Below are 14,918 nucleotides of genomic sequence, written 5' to 3'. Positions count from 1 at the left end.
TTGAAGAAGCCTAACCTAGATGCCAAGGAGACTACTAATTATAGGCCAATATCCAGACTCCCGTTCCCAGCAAAAGTGATTGAAAAGGCAATGAACACTGAAGTTTCGGTCTTTATCAACGATAACACCATTCTTGACTCCTCCCAGTTTGGCTTTCGTGCTCAACATAGCACCGAGTAGGCCCTTATCGCTGCTACGGAAGAACTGGATGGTGGGGGAAAAGCGGCTCTGATCCTTCTAGATCTGTCAGCAGCCTTTGATACGGTCAATCATGGGCTGCTGCAGGAGCGACTCACCTCCATTGGGATAAGGGGAAATGCGTTGTCACTGCTGGGCTCTTTCCTGTCGGAACGTTCCCAGGAGGTGGCCCTGGGTACAGTTGTGTCAGCACCCTTTACACTGCCTTGTGGAGTTCTGCAGGGCTCTTCTTTAAGCCCAACATTGTTTAATCTTTATGTCACCCCTTTGGCCAGACTAGTAAGAAGCCATGGTTTTACCCTGGTGTCATATGCAGACGACACGCAGATCGTCGTCTCGGTTAGCAGCCCAGCCAGTCAGACAGCTACCAGGTTCCACAATTGTATGAGTAACATCGCCAACTAGATGTCAGAAAATTGTCTGAAGTTAAACTCAGCTAAGACTGAGGTTTTGTTGCTGGGGAATAATCCAACTTTCTGGACAGACAGCAGGTGGCCGGTTCAACTTGTCACCCTGCCGAAACCAGTGCAAAAAGCTTAAAACCTTGGAGTTATTTTTGATACTAAGCTGTCATTTGAAGCACAAATCAATGCAACTACCGCAGCTTGTTTTTTCATTTTGAAAATACTGAGGAAAATAATTCCGGCATTACCACTAGACCTCAGAAAGACAGTGGTAAAAGTGCTTATAGCTTCAAGACTGGACTACTGCAACGCCTTATTTTCCAGCGCCTCAAAATGCAGTATCAATAAACTACAGACAGTACAGAATGCGGCTGCTAGAGTATTGTTGGCAATCCCCAAATATGACTCAATTTCATCGTCCTTGGCCCAACTTCACTGGCTACCCTTAGCCAAAAGGATTCAATTTAAATCTCAGTGCATCGCATTTAAAGCCCTCAACAACAGGGAGGCAAACCATTTGGCGAAATTTCCAAAACCCTACACACCTGCCAGACCCCTCAGATCTACTAATTTTGGAAATCTAATGGTACCTAGAGCTAGCAGAGGCAGATGGGGCGGCAAGAGTTTCACAGCCACTACGGCAAGCTTATGGAACTCCTTACCTATCTTATTAAAAAAGGAGACCAGTCTACTCAAATTTAGGAAAGGCCTAGAAACATGGTAGTTTTCAGCCAAACTGAACTTTTAGTGTCCACCCGAGTAACATTTATCAAAGGCAGCGCCTAGACACCTCAGGGTATTTGTAGTGCTTTATAAATCACTCATCATCATCATCAGCATCACTACTGCTCATCAGTTTTCCATCATCCATCTACACAGGAGCCATCATCAATCTGCACATTACCAAAGCTCACGAGTTTTCCATCATCCATTTGCACAGGAAGTGATATCACAGGATTTCCCAACATTTATCTGCACAGAAAGTGGCATCACTCCTCCCCCTCCCAGGACCTACTTAATGGTATCCACAGCGCAGACATAAAGCAGATGTGGGCAGCCGGCTTGCCAAAAGCAAGACCATCTGCGCTCATTCATGCCTGGACTATGCGCCAGGAACCCTGGTTCTCCCACATCCTGCCGTTACCTTGCAGCGACCCTCTGCACCATCAACCCCAGTCACCACTGCCCATACTGCCGTCTCGCAGCCCCACACAACCATCAAGGAGCATTCTCCTGCGCTTTCTGCGAGTTTTCATGCACTTACCCACACACAACACTCACCACAACACCCCGCTCACTCAAACAATCCTGCAACCACTCACACAACACTCTGCACTCACATGCATGCTCCTCAATCCCGCTCACTCACCAAACATGCCACAGATCTTGGACCTGCTGCATGACAATGCCTGGGCCTACTTTTCCTTACGGAAACCTGGCTGGTCACAAGACCAGAGGCGGAATCGCCATCATCCACAAAAATGCCATCAACTTCAACACTCCTCGGACATGTCATCCTCCAACTTTAGAAACCTGTTGTTCAAGCTTCACGTCAAAGTCAACTTCACCCTAATCAGCACACTCAGCTACATACCACCTGGACCGCACACCAACTTCCCCAACACCATCGGGGACTTTGTTGCACCACTTACCCTCAATGCTAGCATTTACATCCTACTTGGAGACCTAAACTTTCACCTGGAAGACCATACCGATCCCAACTCAACAGCACTGATCAAAGACCTTGGAAGCCTGGGCCTCAACCAACGAGTAAAGGAGCCTACCTACGTTAGGGGACTCTTTCTGGATCCTCTACTAACCACCTTCGACAACATCAAAGTAGAACAGCTCACACCAGTCTCCTGGATAGACCACAATCTCATCAAGTTCAACATCCCCATCCCAGTACAATGCACACACACACCCCCGCCAGACCAGCCAGCCACAACTGGAGGCATCCCTGACAAGGACTGGAACACTGCTCACAACAACTACTGACCTGAACACAGCAACAGCCTCCCTAAAGTCACCAAGAATTTCAACAACTGGATCACCTCCTGCGCCAACTCCCTGGCACGACTCAAACACACCTATACAATAAAATCTGGGGTCATATGTACAAGTCATACGACCGCATAAAGGCTTTTTTAAATGTACAAAAGCCCAAATTGGGATTTAGTAACACCTTACCGAATAACAATTTGTGTTAGCGATTAAGTATTTGGAAGGGGTGTGTTGCGGACGTCCCTTCCAAATACTGAATTGCAGTATGAATGTTCTGCGACCAAATTACAGTTGGAAAACATTCATTTTTTACTAGCACTTCGAAGGACACTGTAACCATTGGCAAATGGGAAGGTGTGGGAAGTGCCCTCAAGGGACACCTTCCCTTTTGAGAATGTTACACAAAATATTTGTTAAAAGCTGGCAGTAATCCAACGGACCACTGCCTACTCTTAAAAAAAGAAACTGAAAACTTTCAATTTCTTTTTTTAAACACATCTGTTTTCCATTGAGGAAAAAGGCGACATTTAAAAAACACAAAGATTTCTTTATTCAAAAGCAATCACAAGCCTGGTGGTATGCGGACTCCAGCAGGCCACCACCCCGTGATGGCTATCATTCCTAATCAGTCGCAAGCTACGACCTACCTCATTAATATTCACCAGGTAGGTCAATTTGCCACCAACTAAGAATCGCTATTTAAAAGATGGAAGTTTTTGAACATCATCAGGAACTGCGATTCGGTAAAAATCGTAATTAGGCGGTCACAATTGTGCACTTTTTAACATATGGCCCCTAGATCCTAGACCAGCTGGTACACAGAATAGTTCAGCCTAAGGAAACACCACTCAAACAACTGGAGCACAAACCGGGAATGCGTCAACACAATGCAGGTAGGGGCACATTTAAATCCACCCTGAGACTCTACCAAATGATCCAGACCACAAAATCTGTCACTCAGGCAGACTGCATTGATGCCAGCACCAACAGAAGCAAATAAATATTCGCCATTGTAAAGGATTTCACCTTACCAGTGGCTGCCTCCAACTCCATCAGCTCCTCGCAAGACCTCAGCAACAATCATTCTCAACTTTTCAGTAACAAAATCAGTGCCATTTACAGAAACTTCAACCCACAACCGGACCCGACAAACCTTGTCAAGTGCCTCCCAATCTTATCCAAACTACCAATGCTAACCACATGACCCATCATCACCCCAGAAGAAACCACTGCTACCATGAGGTCCATTGGCTCAAGAGCCCCATTGGACCTCTGCCCCCATTATGCCTACTCCAGAGGACTGCAACCCATCAGTGCAATGCTCATACCCATTCTGAATGCCTCCATCGTTCCACGAACTTCCTAGCGACTGGGAAACACGCAACCATAATCCCTTTACTGAAGAAAGTCTCCACAGATCCTTCAATGCTTGCCAAATGAAGACAGATCTCCCTTCTATCCTTCCCAGCTAAGGTCTTAGAGAAAACCATCAACAGATGCCTAACCGAATCACTCAATGACCATCAACTCCTCGACACCACTCATTCTGGATTTAGACCCAACCACAGCACAGAAACTGCCCTCATCACCACCATGGATGACTTCTGAATGACTCTTGATGGAGAAGACACAGTGGCCCTCCTCCTCCTGGACCTTTCCACAGCATCTGACATGGTCTGCCACCCTATCCTCAACCAATGCCTAGAAAACATTGGAATTCAACGACATGCACTTCGATGGATCTGCTCCTTCCTGACTGGACAAATCCAGTCATTTTGCCTGGCACTGTACCCCTCAGACACCCGCAAACTCATCTGTGGTGTTCTGCAACGATCCTCCGCCTTCAACACAGATATGACCCCTCTAGCCAGCATCATACGCTCTCACAACATCAAAGTCCTCACCTATGCTGATGACACACAGCTCATTCTTTTCCTCACGGACAAGACGCCTAGTACCCGGATCAAGTTCAACGCCTGCTTGACTGAAATCACCCACTGGAAGAAGCCCTGCAAACTTCCTATATTCAGACGACATTCAATATTAGCTACATTCCGAGAGACAACTTATTCAACTTTTCACAATAGAATAAAATGTGAATTGAGCCCCAAGACAAAACTATATGTCAGGCAAGACTGCAGAGAGTCTACTTAGATAGAAATCAGACTTACAAGATTTTTGCGACTAGCTGACAAGAGTTTTTATATAGAAGGCCATGACTCCATCAAGCCCCAATCAGAACACACTCGGTATGAGTCAGCAACTCAGGATAGTGAGTCTCTTAATGGAAAATGCATAACTGATTCCTACCTTTCTCTGAATGAATCTAAGACTGAAACACTGCCTACGGAACTCAATTGTAATTCAATGGATAAAACATGCCCCGTCTCAACTTAAAAAAAAATCTGCACGCTCCTATCATTCTGGTATTACTCAGATTTTAAACTTCATTTTCAGTGGTGAAAAGTCAATTATTAAACCCTTGATAGAATAATGTAACCTACACCCACTGGATGTAGCTAACAATATGCCTCTTTATCTCCTTCCTACAATAATCAAGATGACCGAAAAATACTCATTCACTTGGTTATTTTAACACTTGAAGGAAAGGCTTTTAGATGACACTCAGTTCATCCTGCACTTAGACAAATTTTCTTTGACTATTCAAGATCAACTGGCAGGTTGTGTCTGTTCAACATTAGACTGGGTGAACCACAATTTGTTAAAACCAAATAAAGCCAAAACCAAGGTGCTGTTCCTTAGTAAAAGCAACCTCTGATCCCCTACATTATGGTCTACTGTCCTTGCCATGCCCTTAATTATGTTAAGAACTGTTTCCCTCAGTGCGGGAAGCTAAGAAAGATCCTGCTATCAATCCCCCCCAAGACCTTTGTACCTATGTTAATGTGGTCATTGCCCCTCGGCAGGACTACGCAGATGCATGCTAATTAGGCCTTCCAACTTAATCAGTACAAAAGCTGCAGAAGGTCCAAAATCAGGCAGTAACGAGGCATCATGAACAGATGTTAACATATATATCAGAAGTCCACTGTGCTTTATATTGGTTACCAGTATGAATGGAGCCTTCACTTCAAGGTATTATACTATTCTTACAGAGAGTACCACGCAAAAACCCCTACGTTTTTTTAAGCTTTGCTCCCAAGATAGACGTCTTAAGGTCACTTTGATCAAACAACTTGCCATTATTGTACATCCCTCACATCACCAAAACAAGTATGGGTGGTAGAGCCTTTTCCTTACTCGCTCCCATCTTGTGGAACTCCCTTCCGGAATCAATTCAGTTCACGGGAAACCTTTCGTCTTTTAGTAGGTTTCCTAAAGCATATTTATTCTCTTAGTACAGTTTCAGCATTGCTTTTTGTATGGGCCATCTTTTCAATTTTAGCACCATGAACCCATTTTGGCACACGTTAGCACTATAAAAAAAAATACAGTCAATCATTCATAAGGTCTGAAAATAAAAAAAAATGGAAAAAGGCTTCTCTGGGCTGAACCACAAGGTGGAACAATAGTTAACAATATTTCAGTCTATGCAGAACGTCTATTGCATAAATTATTATCCCTGAAAACTCATACTTTGAGAGCTAATAAATAGATCTATAAATATTTTGGATTGGGGACTATAGTAGTTCAATATAAAAAAATACAGCTGTAAAAGGATTATGAAGAAGCAAACAACCAAATCTGTAATAAAAATGAATATCTGTTCTAAGGTATATAGAACCACCCAGCATATATCTTGCAATGACACTACTATAACAAGTAGTCTTGTCTGACCATCTATTAGTTTATTTGCTTGGAAGAGGGAAGCAGAAGGTGTGATTTTGTGTAAGAGTTGACGGTAGTGGCTCAGAAGCTATGGTTAAGACATCCGCACAAAATGGATTTATGTTTTTTTCTGACAAGTCTTTTGGAACATGTCCTCTAGTTTGCATCCAAAGGGTAGTTTATGAATAGACCCTCTTTTTGAATTCCGTTGTTGACATCAACAAGTAAACAAAGAAGAACATCAGCTTGTCATGATCACGATTACAGAATCGAAATTTCTAGGTCACATATAACATAAGATGAATAAAATGGTCTTAACATTTATTTTTAATTTTGGGAGCCCTGGATTATCTTCCAGCAATACTTCTACACTTCAAGAGCTCACCAGAAAGACAACAATCTCCTCAAGATAAGAACACATACTGCTGAAGGAACTTTAACCACGGGATAACAAAGGAAGCTTCTAACGTTGAAGCTTCTACATTTGGGCAGCCATTCCCAATCCCCTTCAAGTGAGTTATATGCTGAGTTTGGACTGTACTTTGAATAAGGGCCATAATTTATGATGACGGTATGTATACTCCGTCGCAGCGGTGACAAAGTATACATACCGCCAACATAATGGTCTGCCTGACAATTTTATTGACTATGGCGGTGACTACTTCGTCACTGCATAGCCAAACCTATCCGATAGCCAGACGAAGTCACGGTCGTTAGAAAAATGGCTGTATTTCTGCTCACCCAATCAGGATGGGCAGGCATATAGCCATTTTTTTAACTGTCAATCACCACCAGGCAAACCCTGTCAGTGACAGGCAGGAAAAAGTCAAATAATGATGCCCCCCACCATGGGAGAAGACCCCCATGGCGAAGGAAGCAATACTTTTTTCTATGTAAAAAGAAAATCCCTGTTCAGGATTTTCTTTTTGAAAATAAAATAAGATGACTATTTTGTAGAGGGCTGCGTCATGCTGACACAGTCTTGTACCAAAGTGCAATATGCATTGATAGGAACAGCTGTGAAAGCGGCTTCTGCCAATGATTTGAAAGTGACTGATAACTTAGGGGTCATTAATTAATTTGTGGGTGGTCTCTTCACCATGGGGACAGAGTAATTTACTCCGTCCCTATGGTGGAATGACGGGCCCTCCGCCAAAATATAAATCACGCCCTCAGTTCCATAAGGATTCTACTGAAGCTGCCAACCTTCTGCACAACTTACTTTGCAAGTAAAGCACCTACAAAGTTAGCAGAGTAGGGAGTAGCATATAGCAAAGATACAGAATGAGTACAGAGACAGTTCAGTCAAATCAGAGGCCACTGCTGGGATACAGCTCCAGACCACTGACAGTGCATGCACACGTTTGTGTGTATGCGTTAGACCTGGCATCATTGGTGTGGGTTCTCCTGTATTTTTGCCTTTGCCTCCTGTTATGTTGCTGTATGTTGGACTTTGTTTTGCTGGTCTATATATTTAGGGCACTTTGCAACTGCTGGTAGAAGCCAAAGTGCAAGTGTTCCCCGTAAATTGTTATTATGGATTGGCGATTCCATGATTGGCATATTTGATTTACTAGTTAGTCCCTAGTACAGTGCACTGTGTGTGCCCAGGGCCTGTAAATCAAATGCCGCTAGTGGGCCTGCAGCACTGATTGTGCCACCCACATTAGCAGCATGTAAAAGTAACTCAGACCTGCCACTGCAGTGTCTGTACGCATTTTGTACTGCCATGTTGACCTGGCAAGTGCACCCACTTGCAAGGCCCTAGCCGTCTCTTTCTAACATGTTAGACATCACTAAGGTAAGCCCAATGTACCCCTGTGGGAAGGGTGCAGTGAATGTGAAAGGTAGGACATGCACTGGTGTGTGTGGTATGTCCAATTAGTGAAATACTGCCAAATGTGTTTTAGTATTATTGGAATGCTATCTGTCCGATAGGATAGAACGGGAGTATCTTTATAACATCTTATAAATATAACTTACCATTGGGACAAGATGGGAAAGTAAAGTTTGATATGCTTGAACTCAGAATGATAAGATGCATTTAGTGAGGGTGCTTTTTACATTCTGGGTTTGAAAATAACACTTTTAGAAAGTAGTATTTTCTTGCCTAACCACCCAGTTAGATGGGGTGGTAAGAGCTTTTCCCACCGAGCAGCCAAACTGTGGAACTCCCTCCTGACGACTATCAGACTACAATCCAATAAGTCTCTTTTTAGGAAACAGGTTAAGACCTGGCTTTTCCCTTAACTTAACTGCTCAGACCTGCGAGCCTGTGCATCGGTATCAACTCACCTTAGCGCCAAGACGCCTCGGCAATTGAGCGCTTTATACGAATGTCAGTCAGTCAGTCAGTGTGCCTCTGCTGGATTGTGTATTGACTGTCTGGCTTTGGAGGGATAGGAACTGGGGATGTGCATTCTGTTCAGACAGCCACGTTGGGGGAGGGGGGGGGGGGGGGGTTAGGTGTGTTCTGCCTTTCCAGGGCCGGGCTGAATGGACCTTGGCTGCATTAAGAGAAGGGGGAGGGGGTTTCTTTCACATCTGAATGGGCTTGGTCTGCCTTAGACAATGCTGTCTCCACCTTCTGCCAGGAAGCTGCACCAGAGAGGACAGAACTGGTTTTAGCTGGGCAAATAGCTTCTCTGCCACAAAGAACAAAGGATTTTGTATTATAAAAAGAGGAGCCTAGACCCCAGACTTTTAGGTCACTTCTGGGAATCAAGAGGAACCTTTGCAAAGGAGAACAGCTGGAGAAACTGAGAAGGAATACTGTCCCTGTGCTGTTTGCTGTATGGGGTTGGCCTGCAGTGGATACTTTTTGCCAAGTAAAGGAGAAGAAGAAATTTATGATGCATCGCCGCAGCCAAACAATGGATGCAGAGCCTGCTCACAGCTGAAGTGTCTGCCGTGTGACGAATCCTGTGCACCGATCTCTGATGTCGAGATTACCGCACCGATTCTGACGTAGGCCCTATTGTGGAAAAACCGACGCATCAAGGGGACGTGGCTGAAAATCAATGCAGCGCATCCCGGGACTTCACACATCGCATCATACCAGATCGTCACGCATCGCATCACAGTGTCAAGTCTGTCGCATCCTTGGAGGATGCAGTAAGAACCGACGCTTCACCTCCCCATGCAGTAACAAACTGACACATCACTTCCCCTGTGCAGCAGTAAGGAACGGACGCATCACCTCCCCCGGAGCAAGAAACTGATGTATCACCTTCCCTGAGTGTAAGGAACCGATGCATCACCTTCCCTGCGACCCTTTTTGCTTACCTTTTTCAAACCATCCAAGGTACTTTGTGTAAAAGTGTCTGTCAGAAAGCATCAGAGGAGTACACTGACAGGCTCCGCGTGAAGGAGCAGGCACGAACGGAGTTGGGAACTTCAATTTCCAGCAGTATTGGGAAAAGTGACGTCAGACGCACCGTAGTGCACGACGTCAAGAAACCCATATATAGACGGGGACTCGGCAGACAGAGCTGACGAATATTCGTTTCCTATGGCGTTTTGTGGCCGTTCCTGGTCCGGTAAGGGTGCTGTACACACCATTTCTTATCTGCATCAAGGTCCTTGTGTCTATGGGTGTACTTAGCTGGAGTTACTGATTTGTAGTGGTTTATACGTATATCTCCCTACGTTGGCGGGTTCTTTGAAAGAAGGGGCTCATGTGAGGGAGGAAGGTGTATTCTGTTTTCAAGTGCTTCATGTTCGTACATTTACTGGGCCAGTTCATTACTTGTTTTCTTCCCGGTTGGCGAGTCATGTCCTGTGGCTTATGCAAGAAAGATAATTTACAGACATTACTGTTCATCCTGATAAGGAGAGTGATGACAACTCTCTGAATTTGTGGCACCATCTACTAAGTGTGCTAGGATAATAAGACTGGATAGGTGTGATTCCAGGAGGGAAACTGAGTCATACCAACGTATTTGTTTTCTTTGATGGAATTTATTAATAACTGTTAGGGGAAACATTTTCCTTGCATTTACTTTGCTGATATTACTCCCAACTTATATAATCAGCATTTGGCGAATCTTTGTGTTTCCTTCAACAGGGGTGGTCGGTAGCAGGTGATTTTACCATGAGAATTCTATGCTCTCTTTGGTCTTCTCCACCTGATACTAAGGGTATGTGTGATAGGAACTGTATTCACTCAGGAGATGTATGGAGCTCATATAGACATGTAGGTACTTACAAATCTCCTTTGTTTCCTTCTTACAGTATTGGTGCTGAGAAGTTGTCATCACCTGCTCACCTCCCTGTTAAAAGGTCACATCTTTTTTCCTCTACAGGTAGTTACAGGGGTTTAAATGACTTCCATGAGCATTCAGAGTAGTAGTTTTGTTTCCAGAGAAGAGTATCACTATATTCACTTTTCATTTTCACAGGTCTCCCTCCCTGCAGTCCCCATCCTTTCCTTCCCCGCTTGACCATCCTAAAGTCTGCATATATATCTATTCCAGACTTGGGGCTGTCGAGAGGTGGACCCCTCTGAGCATCAATTCGACCCTGAGGATACATTTGGAACTGGACAGTGTCACATCCCACATTTTCGTGGAACAAAACTTTTTCTACCTTTTTAAGAATCATATTTTTAGTACTGTATTGTGGATTTTTGTCGCTTTTGTTTTTTTTTGGTTTAGATAAAGATTACTTATTTTTCATAACTGGTGTGGGCTCCATTTGTAGTGCTTACACTGTATTACTGTATGTGTTCACAAGTGCTTTACACACTGCTTCTGAAATAAGCCTGTCTGCTCGTGCCAGGCTACCAAGGGGGTGGACAGGGGTTATTTTAGAAGTGCATCCCCCTTACACTGACTAGGAAGAAGGGTCCCTACTTGGAAAAAGGTACCTATCTCTGCAAACTAGAGACCCCCATTTTGAACAGTATGTACGTATGTATGTATGTAGTATCTGTATCGCCAAAGGACAGCAGAGCAATAGATGATGCACTCTGCAGGCACATTTTTGATAGAGAGGCTTGAAAACTGCAAGAAAATTTGGGACATTTTATATAAGGACAACCACAAAGATAGCATCAAGATTGGATTCAACAGGTGCCACATAGAGAAAGTATGGCTGATAGTGATTAACACCGAATTCAGGTGTTGTCACATATAGTACTTCAGTCTTTACAGGAAGTAGAGTGCGTTGTCTTTCAGTACATACCAACGCGTTGCGCTCCACATGTGCTTTTGTCCGCTCCACTTCATCCTGCTGGACTCGATGAAAAATAGAAGAATCTGCCCCTTTGCAGAAGAGTAAGGTCTTTCCTGAAGGAAGAGATAACAAACCACAATGACAACATGTAGAACTCAGACCCAACTGCTTCCTCATGCACACCAATTGGCAAGAACTACACCCGCTTGTTATTCAAAGAATATTATTCAAAGAACATGCCATTGCAATGAACAAGGAGAGGTTAACTTATCCAATAATTCTGTAACTGTCTTGCATTCCAAATTGGTATTTATTCAGGGCTTTAAGTGGGATGAAAAACCTGGGGGTCTCTCAAAAGGGGGATGGCCAATATTATAAAAGGCATGGCTTAAAAATACGTAAGCTAAAAATCTGTGCTTAGCATAGTGTGCCGCCCAACTTGTATTTTGCTGTTTCTGTCATTGCATCCAGATATATAATACAACAAGTAACATCATACCTACAACAAGTGAGGACTATTGGTTTTGTCAATGGTTGTTAGTTGCATAAGATTAATAAGCAGCAACTAAGGCTTGTATACAATATTGAAAAAGCTTCCACTTAAAGCCCTGGTGACACCACGATAATGTTGCTGCGCCTGAGTTTCAAAAAGGGAAGGGAAATCTAGAGAGAAAATGGCTCTCTTTAAAGGATTTCCCTTCCCTTACAAAACTCACCTGGCATGACGTCATGCCGTAACTTCTCCACTAGTGAGAAGTGAGCAGTGCGAGCATGCACAGATCGATGTGCCTGCTGTCACTGTAGTCCAGAAAAAGCAGACCGCCTGTGCCAGGGCACAAAACAGAGCTCGATAGAGACCCGTTTTGACGCCCCCCTTAAAAAACTGCTGATGCTCAGCACCGGTGAGACCCGGCCACTTAAAGCCCTGTATCCATTCATTCATTCTATCTTTCCTAGATGGACAATCCTCTGCCACAAACATGACTAACATACCTATTTTTAGAGAGTACGTCCTTTGCTCTATTGCCAGATATTAAGTGTTTATTGTTACCCAACTAAATTATTTTTATTTTATTGACCTTGGAAGATGGAAGGCTGAGTGGATACGCTGGGATTTGAACCTGTAACCTAGGAGTTAAGCACAGATCCCTGTAATGGATGCATCAGTTAATTGAGCCACCAGTGGCGGCTGCTACCTGGAAGCAGCAGTGAGGCAGGGTGGGGGGGAAGGGATGGGTTGAAAAAAAAATCACTTACCTCCCGGCTGGCCAGCCGCTGCCGCCTCTCCTGCGTCTTATTCTTGGCTTCTTGGGGGAAACAGGAAGCACCAGGGCTCCCATGCTCCCCACAGTCAATCACAATGCTGCAATGCAGCATAAAGCATTGTGATTGGTCTGAGCGCTGTGACATGGCGCTCAGCCAGGAGCTAGAGGGAAGGGCATATTCTCCATGCAGGCTGTAATGCAGCCTGCAAGAGAACATGCTATGTGCACATGATTTTTTGGCCTGCCCAAGAGGGCAGGCCAATCACATGCTCACATAGGGAGTGCAAACCACTCCTCCCCCTGCTCTGAGAGCAACCCCGCCCTACAAAGACGCCGCAAAGGGAAAAAACAAAATGATAATAAACTTGAGTAATTATCATTTTATTTTTCCTTTATTTACTCTGCATAAAGCAATAAGGCGACACTCCTCCGCCACTGTGAGCCACCAGATCCAGCATTCAAGAGACACACTAACCGTGCAGGAACTCAACTCTCCTGTACACCAGAGGAACACAAACAAATCAGCAGTCAATGGAAAAGACACAGGAATGTGTATTGTTTCACTGGAAACCTGGGAGCAGACTTTCAATGGAGGGGATAGGATAATCTCTTCATGCCTTTGGTTTGAGAGATCTCACTCCTCTGACACCGACCGTCCTTTAAAGATCTCTGCAGCATTTGTTGATATGTTCTGAACAGAGTCTGGCATATAATCAGCCTGGCTCGTCCCTGTCGATCTCCTAAGACCTCCCAATGAACGGACTTTGATTTCTTGCAAACTTGCCACGGTCTCGGCTCGGAAACCTGAGATCGAGACCTGGATTTCTGCACCAGCACCAGACCTTGGCTTAGCTCGCTCCCACGCTGCCGGCACTGGACGCAGGACATTCAGAGGCTGCGCTTACTGCAGGAGTCACTGTGCACGCGATATTAAGATTTATTCATTTGCTTGGATACATACACCGAGTTAGTACTAACTGCAGCACATCACAAACAATCAAGTGCTCATGACCGGCTAGGCGTGGCGCTCTGTGAGAACTCACATCATCTCGCGTGTTTTCTACATTCCCCATAGACACCTCGTAGCACGGCCGTGTTGGGCGCTGTGACCGGACTTTCACAGGGCCGAACCAATGCCACCCTATGGGAGGCTCCCCGACTCGCCTCCAGCAGCTTGACCAAGAGCAAGACTTTCCCCAGAGAAAGCCATGCAGTAACAGGGTACACCTAAACAGAACAGCACTAAGGTATAAATGACGAACGCAAAGGTCCAAACCAAGTTACTGAAAAAGCCATGTGACAAAAAAGGAATGAAATCTGATGTATGGATCAAATGGAAAGGGGGGGCCCTTGGCCCCTCCGCCTGCATGGCAGTGCGGCGACCTCCCCCGGACTCCTCGGTGGTGGGGCGTGTTCACTGGGGGCGCGCCCTACCACCGATTGGCTGCCTACGTGACCCGGATGACGTTAATCGACATCCGGGTCGGAGGGGAGGGGGAGGGGGGGGGGCGGGCCTCTGGGGGGATAAAGCGGCGGGGAGCGCCCAGGTGACCCCCTTGTTCCCTGGACGCTCCCCCACATCGGACGTGCCCTGGCGCGCAGGGCGGCAAATTTTCCCCACCCACCATCCCTGGAGTACGTGGTTGATGCGTTGCTAGTCCAACTAGCGGGCATTGGGCGCGTGAAACTGTTATGAGATGTTAGTTTCTGATGAGGTTTCCTTTTAGGACTTTTTCTCCCATTGTAGTGATCAATATGGTATTGTGCAGTTATGTTCTTGTTTATGCTTTCTTGTAGGCCTTGTTCTCCCAAGGTAGTGAATGATACTGTATTATGTGTAACTGATGCAGTCGTGTTTAGGCCTTTTCTTTCCCTTGTAGCTTTATGGTGTTATACATGACGTGTGATTTTAGTCAGTGTAGTTGTCCTTTAGAATTTTCTCCCATAGGTCGTCGTATTTATTAGGTATGGGGGCATGCGGTAAGGTCATGACCGGTGAGCAACTATTTGAAGGTCTGAGGGGGCGGGCATCATCCTACGGAGGTGCCCGCCCAGGGGGAGGGGCCATTGGCTCCTCCTAGAA

At 45.1% G+C, this 14,918-nt stretch overlaps 1 protein-coding gene across 5 annotated transcripts in view; it reads right to left on the bottom strand.

The window, feature by feature from the left end:
* ATP11C (ATPase phospholipid transporting 11C (ATP11C blood group)) overlaps window positions 1-14,918 on the bottom strand; it is an 804,025-nt gene that overhangs the window by 154,410 nt on the left and 634,697 nt on the right. For all 5 annotated transcript variants that reach the window (XM_085607959.1, XM_085607958.1, XM_085607957.1 and 2 more), the window contains exon 17: window positions 11,580-11,683. In XM_085607959.1, the coding sequence (XP_085464085.1) occupies window positions 11,580-11,683 (104 nt within the window). The remainder of the gene's footprint in view (window positions 1-11,579; window positions 11,684-14,918) is intronic.

The sequence above is a fragment of the Triturus cristatus genome, chromosome 5_2 (genome assembly GCF_964204655.1).
Source record: "Triturus cristatus chromosome 5_2, aTriCri1.1, whole genome shotgun sequence".
Taxonomy (NCBI): domain Eukaryota; kingdom Metazoa; phylum Chordata; class Amphibia; order Caudata; family Salamandridae; genus Triturus; species Triturus cristatus.
Note: the sequence above shows the minus strand (reverse complement) of the source record. Positions and strands in the feature narration are given on the sequence as shown.